This window comes from Dreissena polymorpha, chromosome 9, assembly GCF_020536995.1.
Source record: "Dreissena polymorpha isolate Duluth1 chromosome 9, UMN_Dpol_1.0, whole genome shotgun sequence".
NCBI classification, from domain to species: domain Eukaryota; kingdom Metazoa; phylum Mollusca; class Bivalvia; order Myida; family Dreissenidae; genus Dreissena; species Dreissena polymorpha.
This window is the reverse complement of record NC_068363.1, coordinates 82,287,242-82,313,111: the sequence shown is the minus strand read 5'-3', so window position 1 is coordinate 82,313,111 and position 25,870 is coordinate 82,287,242. Positions and strand designations below refer to the sequence as shown.

Genomic DNA, 25,870 nt, shown 5'->3' with positions numbered 1-25,870 from the left:
GAGGGATATTGTTTTGGCGTTGTCCGGCTGTCTGTCCGGCTGTCCGTCCGTCCGTCACTTTTGTGTCCGGAGCCATATCTTGGAAGCAGGGGTTTTTTTAGAAAAAGGGGAAGACGCTGGACGCTGGGTAAAAGGGGAAAATCGAGCGCGAAAGAGACATATTTGGGAAAAAAAGAAATTGTTCATTTCAATGTCTATAACTCACCTACAGACTTCAGGTTTTTTTTTTAGAAAAAGAGGCATGTCTCTGACCTTTTTGTTCTTAAACACATGAACAAGTATGATATTAAAGTCAAAGTCCTAAATAAAGTTGCAGGTGTAGATCTAGTAATGGGAAATGTTTTCAACTGGGGCTGGAGAACGATGTCAATATTATGATTTCAATTTCATGATGAATGGGTTGACGATCTAGCTCTGCTACAATATTGGAAGGGAAATGTGCGGCAGCTGCCGATTGTCTACTTTCACTTTCACAATAATCCGACAGTATTAATCGATGTTGATTACATGTACCGTAAAAACCCAGTCATAAGTTTGCCCGCTTATAAGTCGGGGGGTAAAAAATGATTCGAAAATCGGAGATTTTGAATATGTCCAAGTCATAAGTCGAGTCAGAAATTGTCCGTCCACGAATTTCATAAACAGACGCCATTTTAAATGTACGGGAAGTTTTTATTCTATACATAGACCATGACATCATTATAGCCCTGTGCGATGTAGACATAGTGGGCACGTGTTTTATGTACGGTACTTTGTGTAATATAATCAATACAATATATATTTAGGAAATCGAAAATAATAGATAAAAAATATAGACAAGCAAATCATTATGAACCACATAAAAACAAAATCAACAACATAGGAAACCAAGACCTATATACATGTACATTGTAATTTACACAACAACGACATATGAAACCATAAAGTCGCGTTCAGCAGCACTATTATTATTATTTGATTGCTCTGCAAATTCTATCACGCGTATTTTAAACGCATTGTCATACGCATGGCGTTTGCGTTTTCCAGGCATTTTCACAAATCAAATGTGTTAGATAAATTAATAAATTATTATTATAAAGTTTGCACTAAATTGTCCACGCTAGTAATAATCCACAAACTTTTAATCCGATGACACACTGTGATCACTGTAATCAAATCTTTGCACTTTTAATCTGACTATCAAAACAATTGATTATATCCTCGGTGAAACACGTTTTTATTACAATGGTATACAATAGACCTCTAACTCCACCTTTGTTCTACATAGCAGTTAAAAAGGGGGAGCTATGCACGTGCTCAAACATTATTGGACGATGACTCGCGATTGTTTAAACATGTCGCTTCACAAATTTAAGGAATCTTATTTTATCGGCTAGAAGGGTGATGCTTTATGGCTTCTTGACAGTAAGCGGCTTTCCTTTGATAACGTCAAACTGTCAATTCACACAGGTTGCCAATTATCGCTTGACTTTAAAAATGACCTTATCTTTTGTTTACGCATTCAGTTATAAAAAACACCTGCTAACATGAAAACTTTGGATTAAATTATGAAAATATAAACAATGGAAATGTTGCAAACTGTGGTTATATTAATTGGTAAGTATCAGTTAAAAGACAACATTTCATGTGTCGTGAATCAATGAGTTTAAAAAAAAAAAAACAATCGCGGCGGGAATCAATCTTCTTCGAATTTCATTAATTTTTTTCATGGTTGACCTCATAAGTCGATACCGTAATTTTAATCAAATTTTGGAGGTAAAAAATCTCGACTTATAACTGCGTTTTTACGGTACCTCCAAATCCTGCTGGGTTTCAATGGTTTTTGATGATTCATTCTTAAAAAAAGCGTCAACACAATTAATATTTTCCGAGTCCGAATGTTTTATTTTGTTCGTGTATGAACGCCAATTGTGAGACTTTTTTCTGTTTTAACGTTTATATCTTGGCTTTCACATAACCCGGATGAAAATTCGACTGGTTTCCGGTAATCAATTGAGGAAACACCCTTCTCGCGCAAGACCGGAATCCAGTAAAATAGTCACATGATTAATACGATTAGTTGCCTGGTTTCCATGACGTAATTTAAGAGCTATATATATAGAATCACTGGGATTCCCAGATTTGAGTGTTCGTAGGGAGAGAGAGAGAGAGATCGTTGTACATGGTTCAAATTGGATAAGTGTCGACTTCCCAAAAGAAAAAAAAACATTTCTTTGAGGGTAAAATATTATATTTTGGTGAAAAATTATATTTTTGGAGGGGAAATGGTATTTTTAGGGGAAAAATTCTGGTAGGGGAAGACGCCGAATATCGGTGTCACTTTCTTAGTAAAAAAAACCCCTGTGGAAGTGCTTTGGCGTATTTCATTGAAACTTCGTATGAGTATATATAAGCATAAGAGGATGATTCACGCCAAATGGCATTGTACACCATCTGTTAAAACCAGAGTTATGGCCCTTTGTATCTTGAAAAAATGCTTTTTACTATTGGCACTTCTGTGTCGGAGCCATATCTTTTTTAACATAACAGATGTTGTGTTCACTCTGCAACACTCTGAAAATTGAGTGTATATAAACATTGAATGTTTTTGTGGAAAACGCACAACTTATTAATTCACCTAAATAAATTTTGAAGGCTCAAGAACCTTCCTCTGTCTTAGTTTTGAGTTATTGTCCTCCGTCCGTCCATCTGTCAGTCTGTTCATCTGTCCGATTTGCACCCATCCTCAAACAAAGCATATGTTGCGGGGGTTATCAATTCTACGAATTTGCTTGTTTCAAATTGATACTGAACCTCTCTTATGACAATACGGTCAATATCAACTATGCATGGCCCCATTACCAACCCTGGGGCGCCCCGCCCACATAGACCACACCCACCCAAAATAGCCTTTTACTATAATTTCTTCATTTCTACACCGATTCACTTCAAATTGATACTGAAATTCTCTTATGACAATACGGTCAATCTCAACTATGCATGACAATACGGTCAATCTCAACTATGCATGGCCCCATTACCAACCCTGAAGCGCCCCACCCACATAGGCCACACCCACCCAAAATTGCCTTTTACTATAACTTCTTCATTTCTACACCGATTCACTTCTAATTGATACTGAACTTCTCTTATGACAATACGTTTAATCTCAACTATGCATGGTCCAATTACCAACCCTGGGGCGCCCTGCCCAAATAGGCCACGCCCACACAAAATTGCCTTTTACTATAATTTCTTCATTTCTACATCGATTTACTTTTAATTGATACTGAACTATTCTTATGACAATACGGTCAATCTCAACTATGCATAGCCCCATTACCAACCCTGGGGTGCCCCGCCCACATAGGCCACACACACCCAAAATTGCCTTTTACTTAACTTCTTCATTTCTACACCGATTCACTTCTTATTGATACTGAACTTCTCTTATGACAATACGGTCAATCTCAACTATGCATGGCCCCATAACCAACCCTGGGGCGCCCCTGGGTCAAACATGCGGCGTGGGCAAGCGTCGGCCGCTGCCGCGCCATTTCTAGTTAAAATGATGTAACCGACAGGTGCGCATAGCAACGTAAATTCTTATAATACGTCCGCCTTGTACGCGATTTGCATTTTAAAAAATGTATATGTCTCAGTAATTATTTCAATAACTAATTATCTTAAATAAGATAACGATAAAGAATTAATTTGTTTGTGTTTTTAAATGTAATTATGCATACAAATATGTTTTGATATAACTGAATTAAATGAATGAAATGCACAATTTCCACGAGGATAACATAAAGTTTTTCATTAAAAGTCACCAAAGTAACAGTCCAAGATTTTATCGTAGAAGAGGAGAACATATTACCGACTGATTAGTGCGCTTGGTATAACATAGCCTCTGACATTATGGAGTGATATTGACCAGGGATTATTCATGCAGGACTTATTCACAACCACACGAATCTTGGCTGCCTTGGGGCCATAATCTGATACTTGTCTGCTTAGAAGTTTGGTCAAGGGGCAATTAAGGTGTTATTAATAACAGAGCTCCAGATAAGGGTCGTTTTTTCGTAATTACGAATTATTTTCAAGTCCGTTACGTATTTATTTTAAAATCTTGTCGTACCATTAAGAATTTCAAAATCAAGTTACGAATATTATTTTTACATCGGTTCGTATCAATTTTTATTGAGTTCTTTTCGGGTATTAAAGATCTTTTCGGTGCTTATATAGAATGGTTGTCGGGTTTGTTTAACAAAGCACATTTTTTCCAATAAAAGGGGCGTGTACAGTCTATCTGTCAAAAAACAATGGCGGCGCCCAGAGAGCGTCCTTAAAAACTGCAAAGCGTGCAAAAACACGCTTTTAACTTATTGTACGCAAAGTGAGCCGAAGTTGAATGTTAAGAAAGACATTATAGAAAAGATCTTATACGATGTTGTATGTTCAGTTGCGGTCACAGTCGGAAAAGCTATAAAAAAACGCGACACGACGGGTCCAAACTTAAACAAAAAAACAACATTGAACGATTGGAAGGGACAATTTCCGTGGCTAATCGTTGAAAAGATTGAAGGGGAAACCCGTTTTAATTGTGAAATATGTAAAAATTCATCGAAGGCATGCAATCTTAGCACAGTTTTGGCATATGAAGGTATTTGAAAAATAAAAGTGTATAATACTGAATAGACACTGTTGAACTCGTCGTATAAATAAAGTTGCTAGTATGTTTATTTTGATTTTTTGCATGAAAATAACCATTATTATTTATTTTTAGGTCATTTAAAAAAGTAAGGAATTATTTTCCAAAACTTAATACAGGGCTTTCCTTAGACCTCAAATCTCAAGAGTCAAGGACTCTTGGGACCATATTTTCAAGAGTCAAAATCAAACTTTTAAGAGTCCTAATAAAAACGCAGGAGAGTCAATGATTTTTTGCAATTTAAGCAAATTACTGAGATATAATATATAAAAAGCAACAAATTAAAAGATATGTTAACATTTATTTCTTACATTGTACTGTCACTAAAACAATATCTCAATGATTAATAAATACAAAACATGTATTCTAATACAACATTTACTTCATGTATACAGCAGAGTAATATGTCATATGTTCTAAACAACATCTCAAAGAGTAATATGTCATATCATGTCTTACACAACATCTCAGAGAGCAATACACGTATGTCATATGTCCTACAAAACATCTCAAAGATTACATACAAAATATGTATTCTAATACAACATTTACTTCATGTATACAGCAAAACAATATGTCATTTGTCCTACAAACTAACAATCATTTGAGCAAATAAATAAATCATTCATGCATTTAAAGAGTGATCTCAAATGGGTGCCTTAGTAAAGAAAAGGTAACAACACTATGACTACACACACACACAACTAGCATAAAACCAGCAAACTATCACTTTCTTCTCTTGCACATGTCCTGAAACCTGCGCAGCACATTCTGGGATGGAATAACAGATTCTGGGATCCAATAACTTTGTTTGACCGTTTCGCTTGGCTATTAAATTTAGAATGAAATACAAAATATAGAAAAAAAACAACATTTCCGCTGGCTATCACAAAAAAACATACGGGTGGCACCTTAACACAATAGCCAATATAAATCGGTAAACTATAAAAGGAAATTATTTCTACTCACCGATAAAGGTGCCTCCGTATTTAATCCCATTAAAAATTCCGACACCCTTTAATTATTTCATGTGCCATCTTAACTGAAGACGTGCGACAAACATGCCGTTTTCTATGCCTTCTCAAACGGTCAATTATTACGCCTACATGTATTTTGTAATCAATTAGCACATGCGAAAATTGTCACTTTGCCACAAGGTCAGTTATATCGGTTCTATAGTTACTTTTAGCAACTTTGATGCAAAGCGTGTAATTTGACGTTGTAGACAGTACATATGACAGCATAACTTTCGCGCGCCTTTGAATTGAGCAAACATGAAGTAAAACAGTGATGGGTGCATTCAGCTTTGGAAATACATTCTGACATACTCTGGAAATATCTCAAAATATGCTTTACAGCGTACTGTGGATATGGATGTTATTATTTTATATTGAATATTATTAAAACTGACGCGGATGAGTCCATTCTGTTATGGGGGTTTTATAGTTCTTCTTAAATACTCTGAGCTTTTATGAGTACATACGTACAGCTCAGGGGGTCAATACCTGGGAGTTGGATTATTACAACTAGATGGGTTTAATACACGTCTTTTCCTCAAACAGCTGATAACAAACGCTATGATAAATAATGGAAAGTTAATACACGCATCATCGAACCAGCAGTGTTTTAATTGGTCAATACTAGATTTCTCAATTAACTAAACTCCCCCTACTGGGTGGACTTGTGCTTCGATGATTGGAAGCGGGCGTTAACGATTAGTGTCCACTTAATGAGATACTCCGCCCTGAGTCAATTATCGCTTAGTCTTAACAACTTTTGATCTCGTTGACGCAAGTCGGTATATTCCCCCGCGTCAAATGTGACGCATGACATAATTTTCTCAAGAGTCAAAAAGGGGTGTTCTGTAATTTTCAAGCGTCAAAGCCCGGGAGCTCGGGTCAAAGGAAAGCCCTGTTAGTAGTAAAGAATTTTCAGAGTTAAGAATTCTTACTGAAAATCTGGTAGTAACGTTAAGAATTTCACAAAACCTTATCTGGAGCTCTGAATAAGGGCGGAAAACAGCGGGTGCTCATGATAGGGCGGCTTGGAAAGTCAGCATGGCGCTAAGTGGCTTTGAAAGCGGGCAGCGTGCCGCGCCCTCACATTTCTTTGGGTGAAGGGGTCCGCAGCCCTTAGGAGGGGGAATTTTCGCGGTGTTTCCCTATTTGGGGGATTTTTTACTTACTCTCTCATTATAACATTTGTACATGTTTGCACTATATTCATTGCATTTTTCATAATTTAGTATGTTTGCAAAGATTAAATTGAAAAAGAGTTGAGATATAATAATCATGAGACACATCTTTCTATTTTTTTTTAGGGGGAATTTTTCCCCCCAAAAGGGGAAAAAAGTATACTTTTCAGGTGGGGGACTGCCGCCGAATTTCGGCGGCAGATTTAATAGATTGAGGGCAACTATCCTTATTCTGTTTAAACTATGGCAGATTGAAAGCTGATGGCACATTTATAACACCATATAAGTTAAAAATTATGTTATCATTATTCAAAGGACATAGATGATAGAAATAAACAATTGTAAAACATGTAAAATATCAATTTAATTACTACTTGCAATTCTTATGTCAGTGGTGTTTTCAGCTCACCTGAGCACAACGTGCTCATGGTGAGCTTTTGTGATCGCTTTTTGTCCGTTGTGCGTTGTGCGGCGTCAACATTTGCCTTGTTAACTCTCTAGAGGCCACATTTATTGTCCAATCTATATGAAATTTGGTCAGAAGATTGGTTTCAATGATATCTTGGATGAGTTTGAAAATGGTTACGTTTGCTTGAAAAACATGGCTGCCAAGGGGCGGGGCATTTTTCCTTATATGGCTATATGTGGCTATAGTAAAATCTTAACACTCTAGAGGCCACATTTATTGTCTGATCCTCATAAAACTTGGTCAGAAGATTCATACCAATAATATCTTGGACGAGAACGAAAATGATGCCAGTTGGTTGAAAAACATGGCCGCCAGGGGGCAGGGCATTTTTCCTTATATGGCTATAGTAAAACCTTGTTAACACTCTAAAGGCCACATTTATTTTCCGATCTTCATGAAACTTACTCAGAAGATTTGTCCCACTGATATCTTGGATGAGTTCAAAAATGGTAACCTTTGCTTGAAAAACATGGCTGCCAGGGGGCGGGGCATTTTTCCTAATATGGCTTTATATGGCTATAGTAAAATCTTGTTAACACTCTAGAGGCCACATTTATTGTCCAATCTTAATGAAACTTAGTCAGAAGATTCATCCCAATAATATCTTGGATGAGTTCGAAAATGATGACGGTTGGTTGAAAAACATGGCCGCCAGGAGGCGGGGCATTTTTCCTTTTACATGTATGGCTATAGTAAAACCTTGTTAATACTCTAGAGGCCACATTTATTGTCCAATCTTGATGAAATATGGTCAGAAGATTTGTCTTAATGATATCTTGGATGAGTTCGAAAATGGTTACGTTTGCATGAAAACATGGCCGCCAAGGGGCTGGGCATTTTTCCTTATATGGCTATATACATGTAAGGCTTTAGTAAAATCTTGTTAACACTCTAGAGGCCACATTTATAGTCCGATCTTCATGAAACTTGGTCAGAAGATTCATCCTAATAATATCTTGGACGAGTTCAAAAATGATGCCGGTTGGTTGAAAAACATGGCCACCACGGAGGCGGGGCTATTTTCCTTATATGGCTTTAGTAAAACCTTGTTAACTCTCTAGAGGTCACATTTATTTTCCGATCATCATGAAACTTGGTCAGAAGATTTGTCCCAATGATATCTTGGATGAGTTCGAAAATGATTTTGGTTGCTTTAAAAACATGACCACAAAGTTTCCTTATATGGCTATAGTAAAACCTTGTTAACACTCTAGAGGCCACATTTAGTGTCCAATCTTCATGAAATTTGATCAGAAGATTGGTCTCAATGATATTTTGGATAAGTTTGAAAATAATTATGTTTCCTTGAAAAAAATGGCTTCCAATGGGTGGGGCATTTTTCCTTATATGGCTATAGTAAAATCTTGTTAACACACTAGAGGCCACATTTACTGTCCAATCTTCATGAAACTTGGTAAGAAATTTATCCCGATAATATCTTGGACGAGTTCAAAAATGATGCCGGTTGGTTAAAAAACATGGCTGCCAGGGGCGGGGCATTTTTCCTTATATGGCTATAGTAAAACTTTGTTAACACTCTAGAGGTCACATTTATTTTCCGATCTTCGTGAAACTTCTTCGTGAAACTTCTTCGTGAAACTTGGTCAGAAGATTTGTCCCAATAATGTCTTGTTATCTCAGGTGAGCGACTTTGGGCCTTTCAGGCCCTCTTCTTTTTCTGTAGCGTGGGTTCCCAAACACAAGTCCTGTAAATGATTCCCTAAATTTAAAGTTCACTTTTGAAAATGTACCATTAAGTGATTAATTGAATTTCATTACTGGCCCTAAGGCATGTGGTTAACCGTTAATATATTTATGGAAGGTGTCCATGTGTGAGGGTTAGTAAATCAAGTTACGGTATCCAATATTTTGTTTGTGATTAATAATGCGAAACTTTCGTGTTGTTACAATCACATTTGGCCTTACTACATGTAGGTCAAACTGGTTTGCAAAATTGCCCATTGTTATGGGAGTTATTAAAATTTTCTCCAGTTTTATTTAATTATTGTTGGTAAATTGGCAGGCAAGGGTATAAATAAAGACAATGTTCTCATTTTTAGCTCCACTGGCCAGAGGCCAGCGGGGCTTATGTCATGGTCCTATGTCCGTCGTGCGTCCGTGCGTGCGTTAACTTTTTCTTTAAACATCTTCTCCTAAACTACTGGTCCAATTCTGATGAAATTTCTCAGGAATGTTCCTGGGTTGAACCTCTTTCAAATTTGTTCAAATTATGCCCCTGGGGTCAAATTTGACCCTGCCCCGGGCGGTCAAAAAATGGAAAATTTGCTTATATAAGGCCTATTTTGTGAAAACTTAAAAAATCTTTTCGTCCATAATCATTGGGCCTAGGGCTACCAAATTTGGTATGTAGTGACATCTTATAGTCCTCTACCAAGTTTCTTCAAATTATGCCCCTGGGGTCAAATTTGACCCTGCCCTGGGGGTCAGAAAATTGAAAATTCTCTTATATAAGGCCTATTTTGTGAAAACTTTAAAAATCTTCTCATCCATAACCATTGGGTCTAGGGCTACAAAATTTGGTATGTAGTGACATTTTATAGTCCTCTACCAAGTTTCTTCAAATTAAACCCCTGAGGTCAAATTTGACCCTGCCCCGGGGGGTCAACAAATTGAAAATTTGCTTATATAAGGCCTTTTTTGTGAAAACTTTAAAAATCTTCTCATCCATAACCATTGGGCCTAGGGCTGCCAAATGTGGTATGTAGTGACATCTAATAGTCCTCTACCAAGTTTCTTCAAATTATGCCCCTGGGGTCAAATTTGACCCTGCCCCAGGGGGTCAAAAAATTGAAAATTTGCTTATATAAGGCCTATTTTGTGCAAACTTTAAAAATCTTCTTGTCCATAACCGTATTGCATAGCTGGCTTCCAAATTTGGTATGTAATGACATCTAATAGTCCTCTACCAAGTTTGTTCAAATTAAGCCCCTCTGATCAAATTTGATCGTTCCCCAGGGGTCACAAAATTGAACATATGCTTATATTGGGCCCATTTTGTGCAAACTTTAAAAATCTATTTGTCCATAACCATTGGGCCTATTTCTACCAAAATTCGGTATTTAGTGACATCTAATAGTTTTCTACTTAGTTTGTTCAAATTATGCCCCTGGGGACAAATTTGACCCTGCCCTGGGGGTCACAAAAATGAACATTGCTTAAATAAGGCCTATTTTGTGCAAACTTAAAAAAAACCTTTTTGTTCATAATTATAGAGCCTAGGGCTACTTAATTTGGTGTGTAGTGATATCTAATAGACCTCTACCAAATTAGTTCAAATTATTCCCCTGGGCTCAAATTTGACCCTGCCCTGACAGTGATTTTTTTTTGCCCAAAATTACCGCCGATATTCGGCTGCTTCCCAATTGCAAAAAATGATGTTTCTTCCAAAAAATCTGACCAAAATTTACCAAAAAATAACCAAATTTTCCCAATTAAGCTAATAAGATTGCAATGTCATTTAGCGTTAATTTCCTAGAATGAGTGCCGATCGTGCTTGTCGAGTCTTCGCCAAATGACAACTGACTTACGAATGTTCGCGAATGTAGCCGAATACGAGTTTACGTTGCTATCCACACATCTCTCTCTATATTGCGGAGGATACCGACGATAGTCTATGTATCCCGATTGTTAACGCCTGTTTTTACACACGTCCAAGATAACGGCAAGCAGACGAAAAGTTTGTGATGAGCAGCGAAAATGATAAATAACACTAAAATTAACAGCGGATATCACATGGTTATTAGGATAATATGCTTTAATATGTTTGTCACGCTGTACAGTTTGGTGAAATAGCATTGAACTGAGGATGTCAATTGTGCAAGATATTAAAAGGTAAACAAATGAAATGTATTATTTTAGCTCCATTTTATACAACATTAACACAGCAAGAACACAAAAGCGTGTTTGTTAATATTTGTTTATGTTTTCACCATATCATATTTTACTTTAAAAAACATCCTGAATTAAATTCATACTCTTAAAGAGATTATGATTAGATCATAATGGTACATGTATATTGAAGAATCTATAGATTATTGCAAGTTTAATATGCATGTGGAAGGATATTAACTAAACGTTGTAAGAAGACATGAAAGCAACACTTTAAAATATAAAAATGCTGTCAAACATGAACTTAGCAATTTTTATTCTGTTCTTATAATCATATTTATAATGTTTCCCTATTTCATGGTTTACCGCGCTATTTTTCCCAATTTCATGGTTTATTGCGCTAATTTTCCCAATCCAAATGCCACAGGCTGTAACAAAAAAAAGCAAAAAAAAATCACTGCCCGAGGGTCATAAAACTGAACATATGACGTTTACCAGGGGAGATTACTGCGGCCGTGTGTCTGTGACCAACAACAACAACAACATCTTGTAAACATGAGATAAAACCCTGTCATTTAGTGCCATTTTAGATCAGATGGTGACTGCTTACAAAGGAATTGAAGTAAGAAAAAGTGTTATGAATGTTTTTCTTATAAACTGAAAAAAGTCGGGTTTTATTTAAATATGTCGAAAGTGAACATATATCCGGATAAAAATATTTCGGATGACATGTTAATTTCATGTCTTTTTTGTAGTGTTTAAACCAGTTTAATAATATCTTATTCATTTTTAAAACACAACTTCCATGAACATAATTATTTAAAGAAAAGTCAATATATGACACTGCATGGCTAACTCAAACTTTGTATCCAAGAGAAGGTGTTGGAATTAATGAAGTGCAATGTTCTTAACTATCATATATGCTGCTTTTTAATAACTAATGATTCATTGTTTCATTTGTGATTCGTGACTCATGAGTTTTGGATATGATTGTCAATTGCTCAACGATCCATAGATCTATATATTTCTGACCATTTTATAATTTTCTTAAAATAAGTTATGAATTGATCTTAGAAGTCAAATGTATTACTTAATTATATACATTTATAAATATAAAGAAATAATCTTTAGATTATCATTATATTCTCAGGCCTGTTGGTCTTAGGGATGTGTGGGTTGTTAATTATATTTTGAGATGATTCTTTACAAAGAAAGATGCTACTATTGTATTTGTTATAAATGTGTGAAAGGCTCTAAGAAGGAACCAGAGATTATTAACCCTTTACCAAACACTAACAGGATTTTACGGGTTTGTAGCTGACAACTTTATAAATAATTGTGATAAAAGGAGAAATTGCTCAAGATGAGCAATTTCTCCTTTTATTACAAATATTTCTACCCTACCTGATCATTTCCTTCATATTCCATTACAATTTAATTGTCGTCTGCAATCTCTTTCAAATTGGGAAAGTCCAAAATGTGTCGTTTGGTAAAGGGTTAAGGCATTTTGATTCCTATGGGTCTTGTGAATCTGTTTAAAATCAAATGCGTAGATTTGATCTTCAGCAACTTAAAATATGTGAAATAGAAAGAACAACAATATCTTATGGCGAGATAAATGTACCTACGTTATAAGCAAAGGACCTGTGCAACAATTCCCGGGCTTTTTAGTCTGTTTAGTTAACACGGTAGTCACTTTTTCCATATATAAAAAAGCTCACCCTTCCAACTTTTAAGCGCCCAGTGGGACGAGGGATAGAAAGAGAAAGTCACATGCTTGAGTACATTTCAACCCATGCGCATTGCACGTTTTTTTCACATAAAAAAACAGTGGAGCGATACAGGGCCATTATGGCCCTCTTGTTTAAAATTCAAAGTCACAATTTTTCCACAGTTAGGTTTGTAAATGGAAAGAATTAAGATTAAAAAAAGATATCCTTTAGTCTGAATATTTGTCCCAAAAGTATCTCTGCTTAGTTTGAAACTGGGTCATGTGGAGTCAAAAACAAGACCATAAGGTAAAATTATTTTTAAAAGCAGCTTGGGTATATTCTTGAGAACCTTTTATTGCCTAATGTTATGAATTTATTAATCTTTATGATATCTTGGCTCACTAGGTCAAACGAAAGAAAAAGATTGTGAACACTCTGTAGGCCAAATTTATATTTTTGTGCAACTTCGTAAGAACATTTTGGTTATTAGGTCAAATCATAGAAAAGGCTTATGAACACTCTGTTGGCCACGTTTATTGTCCAATTTTCATGAAACTTGCTAAGAACATGACTGTGATTCAAAAATATTTTGGCAATTGAATTTGAAACTGGGACACATAGGGTCAAACACTAGGTCTTTAGGTCAGATTAAGGAAAAAGCTTTTTAGCACTCCTGAGCATACATGCCAGAATTTTTCAGTTCAAATCGGGACACTCCATAAAAGATGTCGGGACATTTGACCAAAAATCGAGTCAACTTAAATGATTAATCATGCAACCTTGACTAAAGTCAGTTATCGGTATGTTACTTACACAACCTCATAATTTCTTGCCAATATTGACGATAAATGTGTTTAAGAATTTCATGAACACAAACGTTTCCCATTTTCGGAAGTACACACACAGTGCTTTCCACAGGATTTTTTTCAGACGCCCCTGGGGCGATGGGGTGGGGACGACCAGTGTTTTTATATCCCCATTACCATTGGTAATGGGGGCTATTATAGGAGTCACTTTGTCGGTCTGTTTGTTGGTCTGTCCTGAAATTTCATCTTATCTTCACCAAACTTGGTCAGAAGTTGCATCTAGATGATGTCTTGGTCAAGTTTGAATATGGGTCATGCCAGGACAAAAACTAGGTCACAGGACACTTAGTGTGTTTTAAACTGAAAGTTTGTCCGCTTCATAACTGTGTCATTTATCGTCAGATTTTAAAATGACTTGGTTCATTTGTTCACCATCATGGGACGGTGTGTCGTGTAAAAAAAAATGTCCACAGGGGACAAAAATATTTATAAATTGCACTCGTCCTGCAGGACAAGTGCATTAAAATTTTCACTCGTCCTGCAAACACATGCACTTGTCCTTCAAATATGTGTGAAAGAAAGATTGCAAAGGACTGATATGACTAACAATGTTTCCTATATCACTGCTAAAATGCTGCTTACTTAGTTATTCATGCCAGCTGATCACAGAAGAAATGTTAACTTACTTTATTTATGAGGAACACAAAATAAATAAATGAAGACAAATTTGTTTTTTCCTTTTTTTCCTTACTTGCGTGCTTTCCATTTCGGATGGTTGAACATCGCTCCTGCCCCCTTTAAAGAACGCTCTTATGTGAGACATTTTTCAGATGAAATTCAGACTGGTTTAAAACCGTACTTCGCAGTAAAATAATTCTTTAAAAAAATCAATACTTACAGTGAATGAAGTCAGATGGTTCCCTGTCAACATGGACGCGCAAAGTTTACACCAAAAAGCCAATATTTACTCGGGACACAGTCTCGCATAACAACGCGCACCTGCTGTATGAAATTTACAATTACGATTTCCGGTTCATTCGCGTTCTACTTTCAGAATAGATATGCTTTAAGAAATGATTTTATTTAATGAAAAAGAGTCTTACTGGTCAGAAAATACATATTTTAACATCAGTATTTTTTCACTCGTCCTGTAGGACGAGAGCTTTAGGGAAATTCACTCGTCCTTTCAAGATTTCACTCGTCAATACGAGCGGACAAGTGGAATTTTTGTCCCCTGGTCCATATCTCCAAGATCAAGGTCGCACTTGGAGTTCAAAGGTCAAATGCTTGTCCGGGCCATAACTTTGTCACTTATTGTATGATTTTAATATCATTTGGCACATTTGTTCACCATCATTGGACGGTATTGTGCGAAAGAATTACGTCGATATCTCCAAGGTAAAGGTCACACTTTAAGTTCAAAGGTAAAAAATGGCCATAAATGAGCTTGTCCGGGCCATAACTATGTTGTTCATTGTGAGATTTAAAAATCATTTGGCACATTTGTTCACCATCATTGGACGGTGTGTCGCGCAAAAGAATTATGTCGATATCTCCAAGGTCAAGGTCACACTTTGAGTTGAAAGGTCAAAAATGGCCATAAATGAGCTTGTCCGGGCCATAACTGTGTTGTTCATTGTGAGATTTAAAAATCATTTGGCACATTTGTTCACAATCATTTGACAGTGTGTCATGTGAAAGAATTACGTCAATATCTCTAAGGTCTCAAGGTCACACTTTGAGTTCAAAGGTCAAAAATGGCCATAAATGAGCTTGTCCGGGCCATTGCTATGTTGTTCATTGTGAGATTTTTAAATCATTCGGTCATTTGTTCACCATATTGGATGGTGTGTTGCGCGAAAGAATGACGTCGATATCTCGAAGGTCAAGGTCACACTTTTAGTTCAAAGGTCAAAAATGGCAATAAATGATCTTGTTCGGGCCATTACTATGTCATTCATTATGAGATTTCAAAATGACTCTGTACATTAATTTTGTTCACAGTCATTGGACGGCGTGTCATGTAAAAGAATTCAAGAGTTCAAAGGTCAAAATGGCTTTTAGTTTTAATGGCATAATAATTCTTAAAAATCGCCATAAATTAGATTCTCTTGTTTTGTGAAGACAGCATGCAAAATAGTCTGTGTCAATGCGGCACGTTGGGGTATACGTCATGTCTGTGACAAAGCTCTAGTTTTCACCTATAGGGGAATGGTGGCGGGGCCCGTCTAAAAGGGAAAAAACGCGTTGTTTTTTAGGAAAAGATGAAAATTAAAAATTCACTCTTTTATATGTAATGATATATGAATACACATGTATGTATGAATGTAATATTCTCAGCTGAATGTCTCTGTTTAATTGACTAACTTATCATTTAAAAAAGCTTTTTAGTTTATGATGCGCATCGACACTGTGTCATATCACGGCATGTCTCAGCGGATAGATGCGAAGCATCGCGGCGAAATGGGATGTGCGGCCGCATACTGACACGACTTCAACGACCGACTCGGTATCGACTCGTTGGGCCTTGACTCTGTGGATCGCGAAATATGTTTGTTCGGCGTTGGCTGTACTGTACGAGTGCTGTTGCTCGTTCAAACACGAGTTTTAATTTGCCAATATAGAATTTCCAAAACAATGACGCTATGCCTTTAGGCGGGCTTTAGTTGGGCAAACGTAATTGACAGACTAGCGTAAATCGGCTCTTAAAATTTTCGGCAATTTTGATATCGCTTTCAGGTTAAGAGAAGGCAATTTTGGCAGCTTTTTAGCGACCAAATCGCCCATTTTGCCCACTTGTGATACGCCTGATAATGTTCCAAATCTTTTGTTTCAGAGAACGAAAGGAAAAAATAGAGGACATAAAAAGAAACGTACGGGATGCTATTTTGGTAAGTATTTATCTGCATGTCATCTGAAAAAAAGTATTATCAACTGTAATCTTGCATGTTCCACTACTTACTTACATGTGCTGGTTAGTCTTCAAAAGTCATAGAGCGATTGGCTTGTCTGTGAAAGTATCTGTCCTTATGTCTGTCTGTGGTCAGTACAAGGATATAATAAATAATTCTTCCTACAAAGCTTTGATACTGGCATGGATTAAGTCTTTAAAACATCAACACACCTATATCACCTGACGTCATTTTGACCTTGAAATTATCCTATTTTTAGACTACATGTAATTCAGAAGGTCTACATTTTCTTGGTTTAACCAAAAATTACTTATTGCATCTGACATTACCACATGCTACAAGGCTTAGAAACTTGTATGGATGTCAGTGTTTTTATGCCCCCGGATGAAATGATCGGGGGTATATTGTTTTTGGCCTGTCTGTCATTCTGTCCCAAAACTTTAACCTTGGTTAAAGTTTTATAACTTTTGCAATATTGAAGATAGCAACTTCATATTTGGCATGCATGTGTATCTCATGGAGCTTCACATTTTGAGTGGTGAAAAGTCAAGGTCAAGGTCATCCTCCTAAAATAAAAATCAAAATATTTTATTTTTGAAAGTTACTAAAAACAGTTAAAAAAGTACCTGTAAACTTGCTTGGTATTGCCAGACAGTCCCCAGTCAGCATTAAGTGTGAGGGGTCTCAAAAAAGTTCAAAAACATGAAAAGAAGTTAAATGTTTAAAGTAGCAACCCATATATAAATTGAGAATGCTTAGGCCTAGGATCATGAAACTTTATAGGTAGATTGATCATGACTCGCAAATGACCCCTATTGATTTTGAGGTCACAAGGTCAAAGGTCAAGGTCACGGTGACCCGAAATAGTAAAATGGTTTCCGGATGATAACTCAAGAACGCTTATGCCTAGGATCATGAAACTTCATAGGTACATTGATCATGACTGGCAGATGACCCCTATTGATTTTCAGGTTACTAGGTCAAAGGTCAAGGTCATAGTGACAAAAACATATTTACAAAATGGCTGTCACTACAACTGACAGCCCATATGGGGGGCATGCATGTTTTACAAACAGCCCTTGTTATTGTATGATTTTTTTAAATTTAATTCAACCATAATTAATCAGAAAATGACCATAACAAACCTTTTCTGGTGTTTTCTGTATAGTTAACGCGAGTATGGTTTAATTAATTCCGACTATTATGAACGATACGGATTAGCGAAGCAAAACAAAAATGGCGCCTCCCTCTTGCAGGTAAATCGAGGTCAAATGGTATAAATGCGCGTCTTTGTTTAAAGATGCGGATAACTAATTCTCATTTGCGGACAATAATTTTGGTAATTTAAGTTAGACTTTCAAGTTTTTAGAACTACGTTCGAAATGTTGAGTCATTTTATTCAACGTCAAAGTCGGGTACTATTTTCTCGGCGAAGGGTGGTCCTACATCAATTTTGAAAACATTGTAGTAAAATTCAATCATTCGTGAACAAGATGACGTCAATCTCATGAATATTCATGATTTTTGACATATCCGCAGTGTAAACACACACATATCGGTGCAAGTAGTCAGAAATGACTCGGTTGCGATATTTCTTCTCATCAATTTCTCGATTAACAGCATATTTAGTTAACATTAGGAAATAATAGTGAAATACAATTTATATGCATGATAAAATAAAACATTTCTCTTTTAATAATTTTGTTTTTAAAGACCACTTTTTTTGGAAACGGAGAACAAAATAAAAAATAAAATTATTTTGTATCTTCGAAGAAGAGGGGGTATATTGCTTTCCACATGTCGGTCTGTCTGTCTGTCTGTCCACCACGTGGTTTCCGGATGATAACTCAAGAATGCTTGGGCCTAGGATCATGAAACTTCATAGGTACATTGATCATGACTCGCAGATGACCCCTATTGATTTTGAGGTCACTAGGTCAAAGGTCAAGGTCATGGTGACCCGAAATAGTAAAATGGTTTCCGGATGATAACTCAAGAACGCTTAGGCCTAGGATCATGAAACTTGATAGGTAGATTGATCATGACTCGCAGATGACCCCTATTGATTTTCAGGTCACTAGGTCAAAGGTCAAGGTCACAGTGACCCAAAATAGTAAAATGGTTTCCGGATGATAACTCAAGAACGCTAAGGCCTAGGATCATGAAACTTGATAGGTAGATTGATCATGACTCGTAGATGACCCCTATTGATTTTGAGGTCACTAGGTCAAAGGTCAAGGTCACAGTGACCCGAAATAGTAAAATGGTTTCCGGATGATAACTCAAGAACGCTTATGCCTAGGATCATGAAACTTCGTAGGTAGATTGATAATGGATGGCAGATGACCCCTATTGATTTTCAGGTCACTAGGTCAAAGGTCAAGTTCACGGTGACCCAAAATAGTAAAATGGTTTCCGGATGATTACTCAAGAACGCTTATGCCTAGGATCATGAAACTTGATAGGTACATTGATCATGACTCGCAGATGACCCCTATTGATTTTCAGGTCACTACGTCAAAGGTCAAGGTCACGGTGACCCGAAATAGTAAAATGGTTTCAGGATGATAACTCAAGAACGCTTATGCCTAGGATCATGATATTGATAGGTAGATTGATCATGAATAGCAGTTGACCCCTATTGATTTTCAGGTCACTATATCAAAGGTCAAGTTCATGGTGACCTGAAATAGTAAAATGGTTCGGATGATAACTCAAGAAAGCTTATGGCTACGATCATGAAACTTCATAGGTACATTGATCATGACTGGCAGATGACCCATATTGATTTTGAGGTCACTAGGTCAAAGGTCAAAGTCATGGTGACCCGAAATAGTAAAATGGTTTCCGGATGATAACTCAAGAACGCTTATGCCTAGGATTATGGAATTTCATAGGTACATTGATCATGACTCGCAGATGACCCCTATCGATTTTAAGGTCACTAGGCCAAAGGTCAAGTTCACGGTGACCCGAAATAGTAAAATGGTTTCCGGATGATAACTGTAGAACGCTCATTCCTATGATCATGAAACTTGATAGGTAGATTGATCATGACTCGCAGATGGCCCCTAGTGATTTTCAGGTCACTAGGTCAAAGGTCAAGGTCACGGTGACCCAAAGCAGTAAAATGGTTTCCGGATGATAACTCAAGAATGCTTATGCCTAGGATCATGAAACTTCATAGATACATTGATCATGACTCGCAGATAACCCCTATTGATTTTCAGGTCACTAGGTCAAGGTCACGATGACCCGAAATAGTAAAATGGTTTCCGGAGAATAACTGAAGAACACTCAGGCCTAGGATCATGAAACTTCATAGGTACATTGATCATGACTGGTAGATGACCTCTATTGATTTTCAGGTCACTAGGTCAAAGGTCAAGGTCACGATCAGCCGAAATAGTAAAATGGTTTCCGGATGATAACTCAAGAACGCTTTGGCTTAGGATCATGAAACTTCATAGGTACATTGATCATGACTCGTATATGACCCCTATTGATTTTCAGGTCACTAGGTCAAAGTCAAGGTCACGGTGACCCGAAATGGTAAAATGGTTTCCAGACGATAACTCAAGAACACTTATGCCTAGGATCATGAAACTTCATAGGTACATTGATCATGACTCGAAGATGACCCCTATTGATTTTCAGGTCACTAGGTCAAAGGTCAAGGTCATGGTGACCTGTAATAGTAAAATGGTTTCTGGATGATAACTCAAGAATGCTTATGCCTAGGTTCATGAAACTTCATAGGTATATTGATCATGACTCGCAGATGACCCCTATTGATTATCAAGTCACTAGATCAAAGTTCAAGGTCACAGTGCCAAAAAACGTTTTCACACAATGGCTGTCAAGGTCACGGTGACTCAACTTAGAAAAATGGTTTCCGGATGATAACTCAAGAATGCTTACGCCTAGGATCATGAAACTTCGTAGGTACATTGATCATGACTCGCAGATGAAATAATGATGAAACTTGACCAGGATGTTTGTTTGGACAATATCTAGGTCAAGTTTGACATTTGGTAAAGATTGAATGAACCGACTCCTCTCAGGTGAGCGAACTAGAGCCATCTTGGCCCTTTTGTTTTATGTTATTTTACATTAACTTCTTCATTTCTACACCGATTTACTACATATTGATACTGAACATCTTTTATGACAATACGGTCAATGTCAACTATGCATGGCCCCATTACCAACCCTGGGGCGCCCCGCCCACATAGACCACGCCCACCCAAAATTGCCTTTTACTATAACTTCTTCATTTTTACACCAATTTACTTCAAATTGATACTGAACATCTCTTATGACAATACGGTCGATCTCAACTATGCATGGCCCCATTACCAACCCTGGGGTGCCCCGCCCACATAGACCACACCCACCCAAAATTGCCTTTTACTATAACTTCTTAATTTCTACACTGATTCACTTCTAATTGATACTGAACTTCTCTTAAGACAATAGGGTCAATCTCAACTATGCATGGCCCCATTACCAACCCTGGTGCGCCCAGCCCACATAGGCAACACCCACCCAAAATTGCCTTTTACAAACCCTGGGTCGCCCTTGGGTCAAACATGCGGCATGGGGATACGCGTCGGCCTCTGCCGCGCCATTTCTAATTTTTGAATTATCTCCCCTTTTATATAATTTTAAAGTAATTTATTGTCCGGAGCATAATGAATTATCTTCCTTTGTTTGTTTTTACAAATATTATTCTACTCTCTAAAACAAATGTTGTCATACAAGCAAACACATTTCGGCGGGGAATTGGCACTACTGTGACAAGCTCTTGTCACAATAAACATTGACTTTGATCCAAATATCATCTGAAAAATACGATTTCGCAATTTCTTCAAAGATCGCAGAGCCTTTTTAACTGTTTACTTATTTATATATCTAATTTAAACTTGTAGCAATGTGAAGTTGTCGTGGCAGAATGGTTAAGGCGATAGACTTCAAATCTTTTGGGATCTTCCTGCTCAGGTTCGAATCCTGCCGACGTCGCATACTTTTTGTGGCGCGTTTTATTTCTTTTCTAACGTAATTTGATTTAATATAGCATATAAGCTATGTTTATTGTTAAATATGTTACAATTTTTATGCACATTCTTCAATGTTTATGTCCCCCACCACTATAGTGGGGGACATATTGTTTTTGCCTTGTCTGTTGGTCTGTCTGTTGGTTTGGTCAAACTTCAACATTTGTCATAACTTTTGCAATATTGAAGATAGCAACTTCATATTTGGCATGCATGTGTATCTCATGGAGCTGCACATTTTGAGTGGTGGAAGGTCAAGGTCATCCTTCAAGGTCAAAGGTAAAAAAAAATAGAAGTCAAAGCGGCGCAGAAGGGGACATACACACTGTAGTGTTTCTGACAAACACATTTCTTGTTTAAATTAAAACAACGTTATGGCTAAATTGGGTGACTTACTGCTGAAAATACGAATCATGCATGTTGCATTTTTATTTTTATTTAAAAAAGTAAACGGTAAATCTCTCTATTTCTTGGTATTTTTGCTGTATATAGTGTATCTATAAAAACGAAGTTCAAATTATTACTTAAATTATACTATTTTGAATTTTATGGCACTTTGTTTTTAACCAACCCTAATTTCTACTTGGCTGAAACCACTTACATTTCATGGCGCTCTTCCGTAGATAACAAGTTATAAAAAATTAAAGTCTGTAAAAGAACACTTATTTCATCTTGTTTAAACTTTAAACACCTTTACTGCATCTGAACACACCAACTGCATGCCCATATTTGGAAATCTGGATGAATTATGGAACTTTCATATACGCCAGGGTTGCAAATAAACTGGACAAAAGCCGAGCGTGGGGGTGGTTTTGAAAAAATCAGTATATTTTAATGCTCCCCCAAATTTTTTTGGGAAAGCATAGAGTCGCCGCTTCGTCTGTCCGTGTGTGCGTCCGTCCGTCCGTGCACAATTTTTGTCTGGACTATTTGTCAGCAATTAATGACCGGAATTCAATTAAACTTTATGGGAAGCTTTACTACCGAGAGGAGACGTGCATTTTATCAGCCGGTTCTGGTCGGATGATTTTTCACAGAGTTATGGCCCTTTGAAATTTTCCATAAACTGTTCATATAGTGCAATTCTTGTCCGGGCTATTTCTCAGCAACTTATTACGGGAATTCAATGGAACTGTATGGGAAGCTACACTACCAACAGGACATGTGCATATTATCAGCCGGTTATGGTCGGATGATTTTTCACAGAGTTATGGCCCTTTGAAATTTTCTATAAACTGTACATATATTGCAATTCTTTTCCGGACTATTTCTCCCCAACTTCTGACTGAAATTCAATGAAGCTTTATGGGAAGCTTAACTACCTTAAGGAGATGCGCATGTTATTTGTGGGTTCTGGTTCGATGATTTATTTAGAGAGTAATGGCCCTTTGAAATTTTTAAGTTGTTAAACCATCCATCGTATTATTTTGTCCTAAGTTATGCCCCTCAAGACGTTTCCTTTTTTTCTGAATATATAGTGCAATATTGTGCCAAAAAAATACTTTGGTGAGCATCACCCGTCTCCAACAGTTTCTTGTTTTAAAAAGCATGGAAACCCTACCTAAAAATTTGCATGTAGTTCAGAGAAACGATGCTGATTAAGAAAATAATAGATTATATTTGGATAGGTTCCCATTATGGGTACGCTACCTTAACTCTAAATTTAGATTGATTCAACATGTTACAAATTATTTTCTGACAATCAGTCGAAAACGAAAGTTAATTTATGTGACTTGTCAATGCGTATTGGTCAGCATCCAATTTGTTTGATGTACAAAATCTGTGTTTTGACATGTTTATACCCTTAGGTGGTATAATATACAGGATAATAATGTCATTGGCGTTTATTTCTGTATGATACATCTTTCGATAGTAATTAGAGACCCCTATCATAAAAACACTGTGGTGTGAATGCCTGATAAAATAAATAATTGCCGATAAATCGCCGATAAGGTGTCAAAAACAACACTGGTGCACTCGAGTAGCAGAAGCGGGTTGTTAATTGGGGGCAATAAAGGGATTAGCGATGGTAAGTTTTAGCCAGACAGAGCTTGAATAGCGAATTTTATTGGGAACATATAGACTTTACATCGTTTTTAGCTCCACTGGCCAATGGCCAGCGGGGCTTATATCATGGTCCTGTGTCTGTCGTGTGTGCGTCAGTGCGTCCGTGCGTTAATTTTTTTCTTAAACATCCTCTCCTAAACTACTGGTCCAATTCTGATGAAATTTCTCAGGAATGTTCATGTGTTGAATCTCTTCCAAATTTGTTCAAATTATGCTCCTGGGGTCAAAATTGACCCTGCCCCGGGGGGTCAAAAATTTGAAAATTTGCTTATATAAGGCCTTTTTTGTGCAAACTTTATAAATCTTCTTGTCCATAACCATTGGGCCTAGGGCTACCAAATTTAGTATGTAGTGACATCTTATAGTCCTCTACCAAGTTTGTTCAAATTATGCCCCTGGGGTCAAATTTGACCCTGCCCCGGGGGTCAAAAAATTGAAAATTTGCTTAATATAAGGCCTATTTTGTGCAAACTTAAAAAATCTTCTTGTCCATAACCATTGGGCGTAGGGCTACCAAATTTAGTATGTAGTGACGTCTTATAATCCTCTACCAACTTTGTTCAAATTATGCCCCTGGGGTCAAATTTGACCCTGCCCCGGGGGGTTCAAAAATTGAAAATTTGCTTATATAAGGCCTATTTTGTGCAAACTTTAAAAATCTTCTTGTCCATAACGGTATGGCATAGCTGGCTACCAAATTTGCTATGTAGTGACATCTTATAGTCCTCTACCAAGTTTGTTCAAATTATGCCCCTGGGGTCATATTTGACCCTGCCCCAGGGGTTAAAAAATTGAAAATTTGCTTATATGAGGCGTATTTTGTGCAATCTTTAAAAACCTTCTTGTCCATAACCATTGGGCCTAGGGCTACTAAATTTGCTATGTAGTGACTTCTTATAGTCCTCTACCAAGTTTGTTCAAATTATGCCCCTGGGGTCAAATTTGATGCTGCCCCAGGGGGTAAAAAAATTGAAAATTTGCTTATATAAGGCCTATTTTGTAAAAACTAAAAAATCTAACTGTCCATAACCATTGGGCCAAGGGCTACCGAATTTGGTATGTAGTGACATCATATAGTCCTCTACCAAGTTTGTTCAAATTATGCCCCTGCCTGCCTCGGGGGGTCAAAAAATTGAAAATTTGCTTATATAAGGCCTATTTTGTGAAAACTTTAAAAATCTTTACGTCCATAACCATTGGGCCTAGGGCTACCAAATTTGGTATGTAGTGACATCTAATTGTCCTCTACCAAGTTTGTTCAAATTATGCCCCTGGGGTCAAATTTGACCCAGCCCTGGGGGGTAAAAAAAATCGAAATTTTGCTTATATAAGGCCTATTTTGTTCAAACTTTAGAAATCTTCTTGTCCATTACCGTATGGCATAGGGCTACCAAATTTGGTATGTAATGACATCTTACAGTCCTCTACCAAGTTTGTTCAAATTAAGCCCCTGGGATCAAATTTGACCGTTCCCCAGGGGTCACAGAATTTAACATATGCTTATATTGGGCCCATTTGGTCCAAACTATAAATATCTTCTTGTCCATAACCATTGGGCCTATTTCTATCAAATTCGGTAGGTAGTGACATATAATAGTTCTCTAACAGTTTGTTAAAATTATGCCCCTGGGAACAAATTTGACCTTGCCCCAGGGGTCACAAAAATGAACATATGCTTAAATAAGGCCTATTGTGTGCAAACTTTAAAAATCTTCTTGTTCTTAATTATAGAGCCTAGGGCTACTAAATTTGGTATGTAGTGATATCTAATAGTCCTCTACAGAATTTGTTCAAATTATTCCCCTGGGCTCAAATTTGACCCGGCCCCAAGGTCACAAAACTGAACATATGACGTTTACCAGTGGAGATTACTGCGGCCGTTTGGCTGTGACCAACAACAACATCAACATCTTGTAAACATGAGATAAAACCCTGTCATTTAGTGTCATTTTAGGTCAGATGGTGACTGCTAACAAAGGCATTGAAGTAAGAACATGTGTTATGAATGTTTTTCTTACAAACTGAAAAAAGTCGGGTTTAATTTAAATATGTCAAAAGTGACCATATATCCGGATGAAAATATTTTGGATGACATGTTAATTTCATGTCTTTTT

At 37.0% G+C, this 25,870-nt stretch overlaps 1 protein-coding gene and 1 long non-coding RNA gene across 4 annotated transcripts in view; both read left to right on the top strand.

Moving 5' to 3' along the window:
• LOC127844024 (uncharacterized) overlaps nt 1–25,870 on the top strand; it is a 179,204-nt gene that overhangs the window by 57,017 nt on the left and 96,317 nt on the right. The window lies entirely within an intron of this gene.
• Nucleotides 1–25,870, top strand: part of LOC127843997 (guanine nucleotide-binding protein G(s) subunit alpha-like) — a 131,475-nt gene that overhangs the window by 9,288 nt on the left and 96,317 nt on the right. For all 3 annotated transcript variants that reach the window (XR_008032502.1, XR_008032501.1, XM_052373959.1), the window contains exon 3: nt 16,557–16,611. Coding sequence is in view for 1 of the 3 variants with exons in the window: in XM_052373959.1 (XP_052229919.1) it covers nt 16,557–16,611 (55 nt within the window). In the remaining 2 variants the exon portion in view is untranslated. The remainder of the gene's footprint in view (nt 1–16,556; nt 16,612–25,870) is intronic.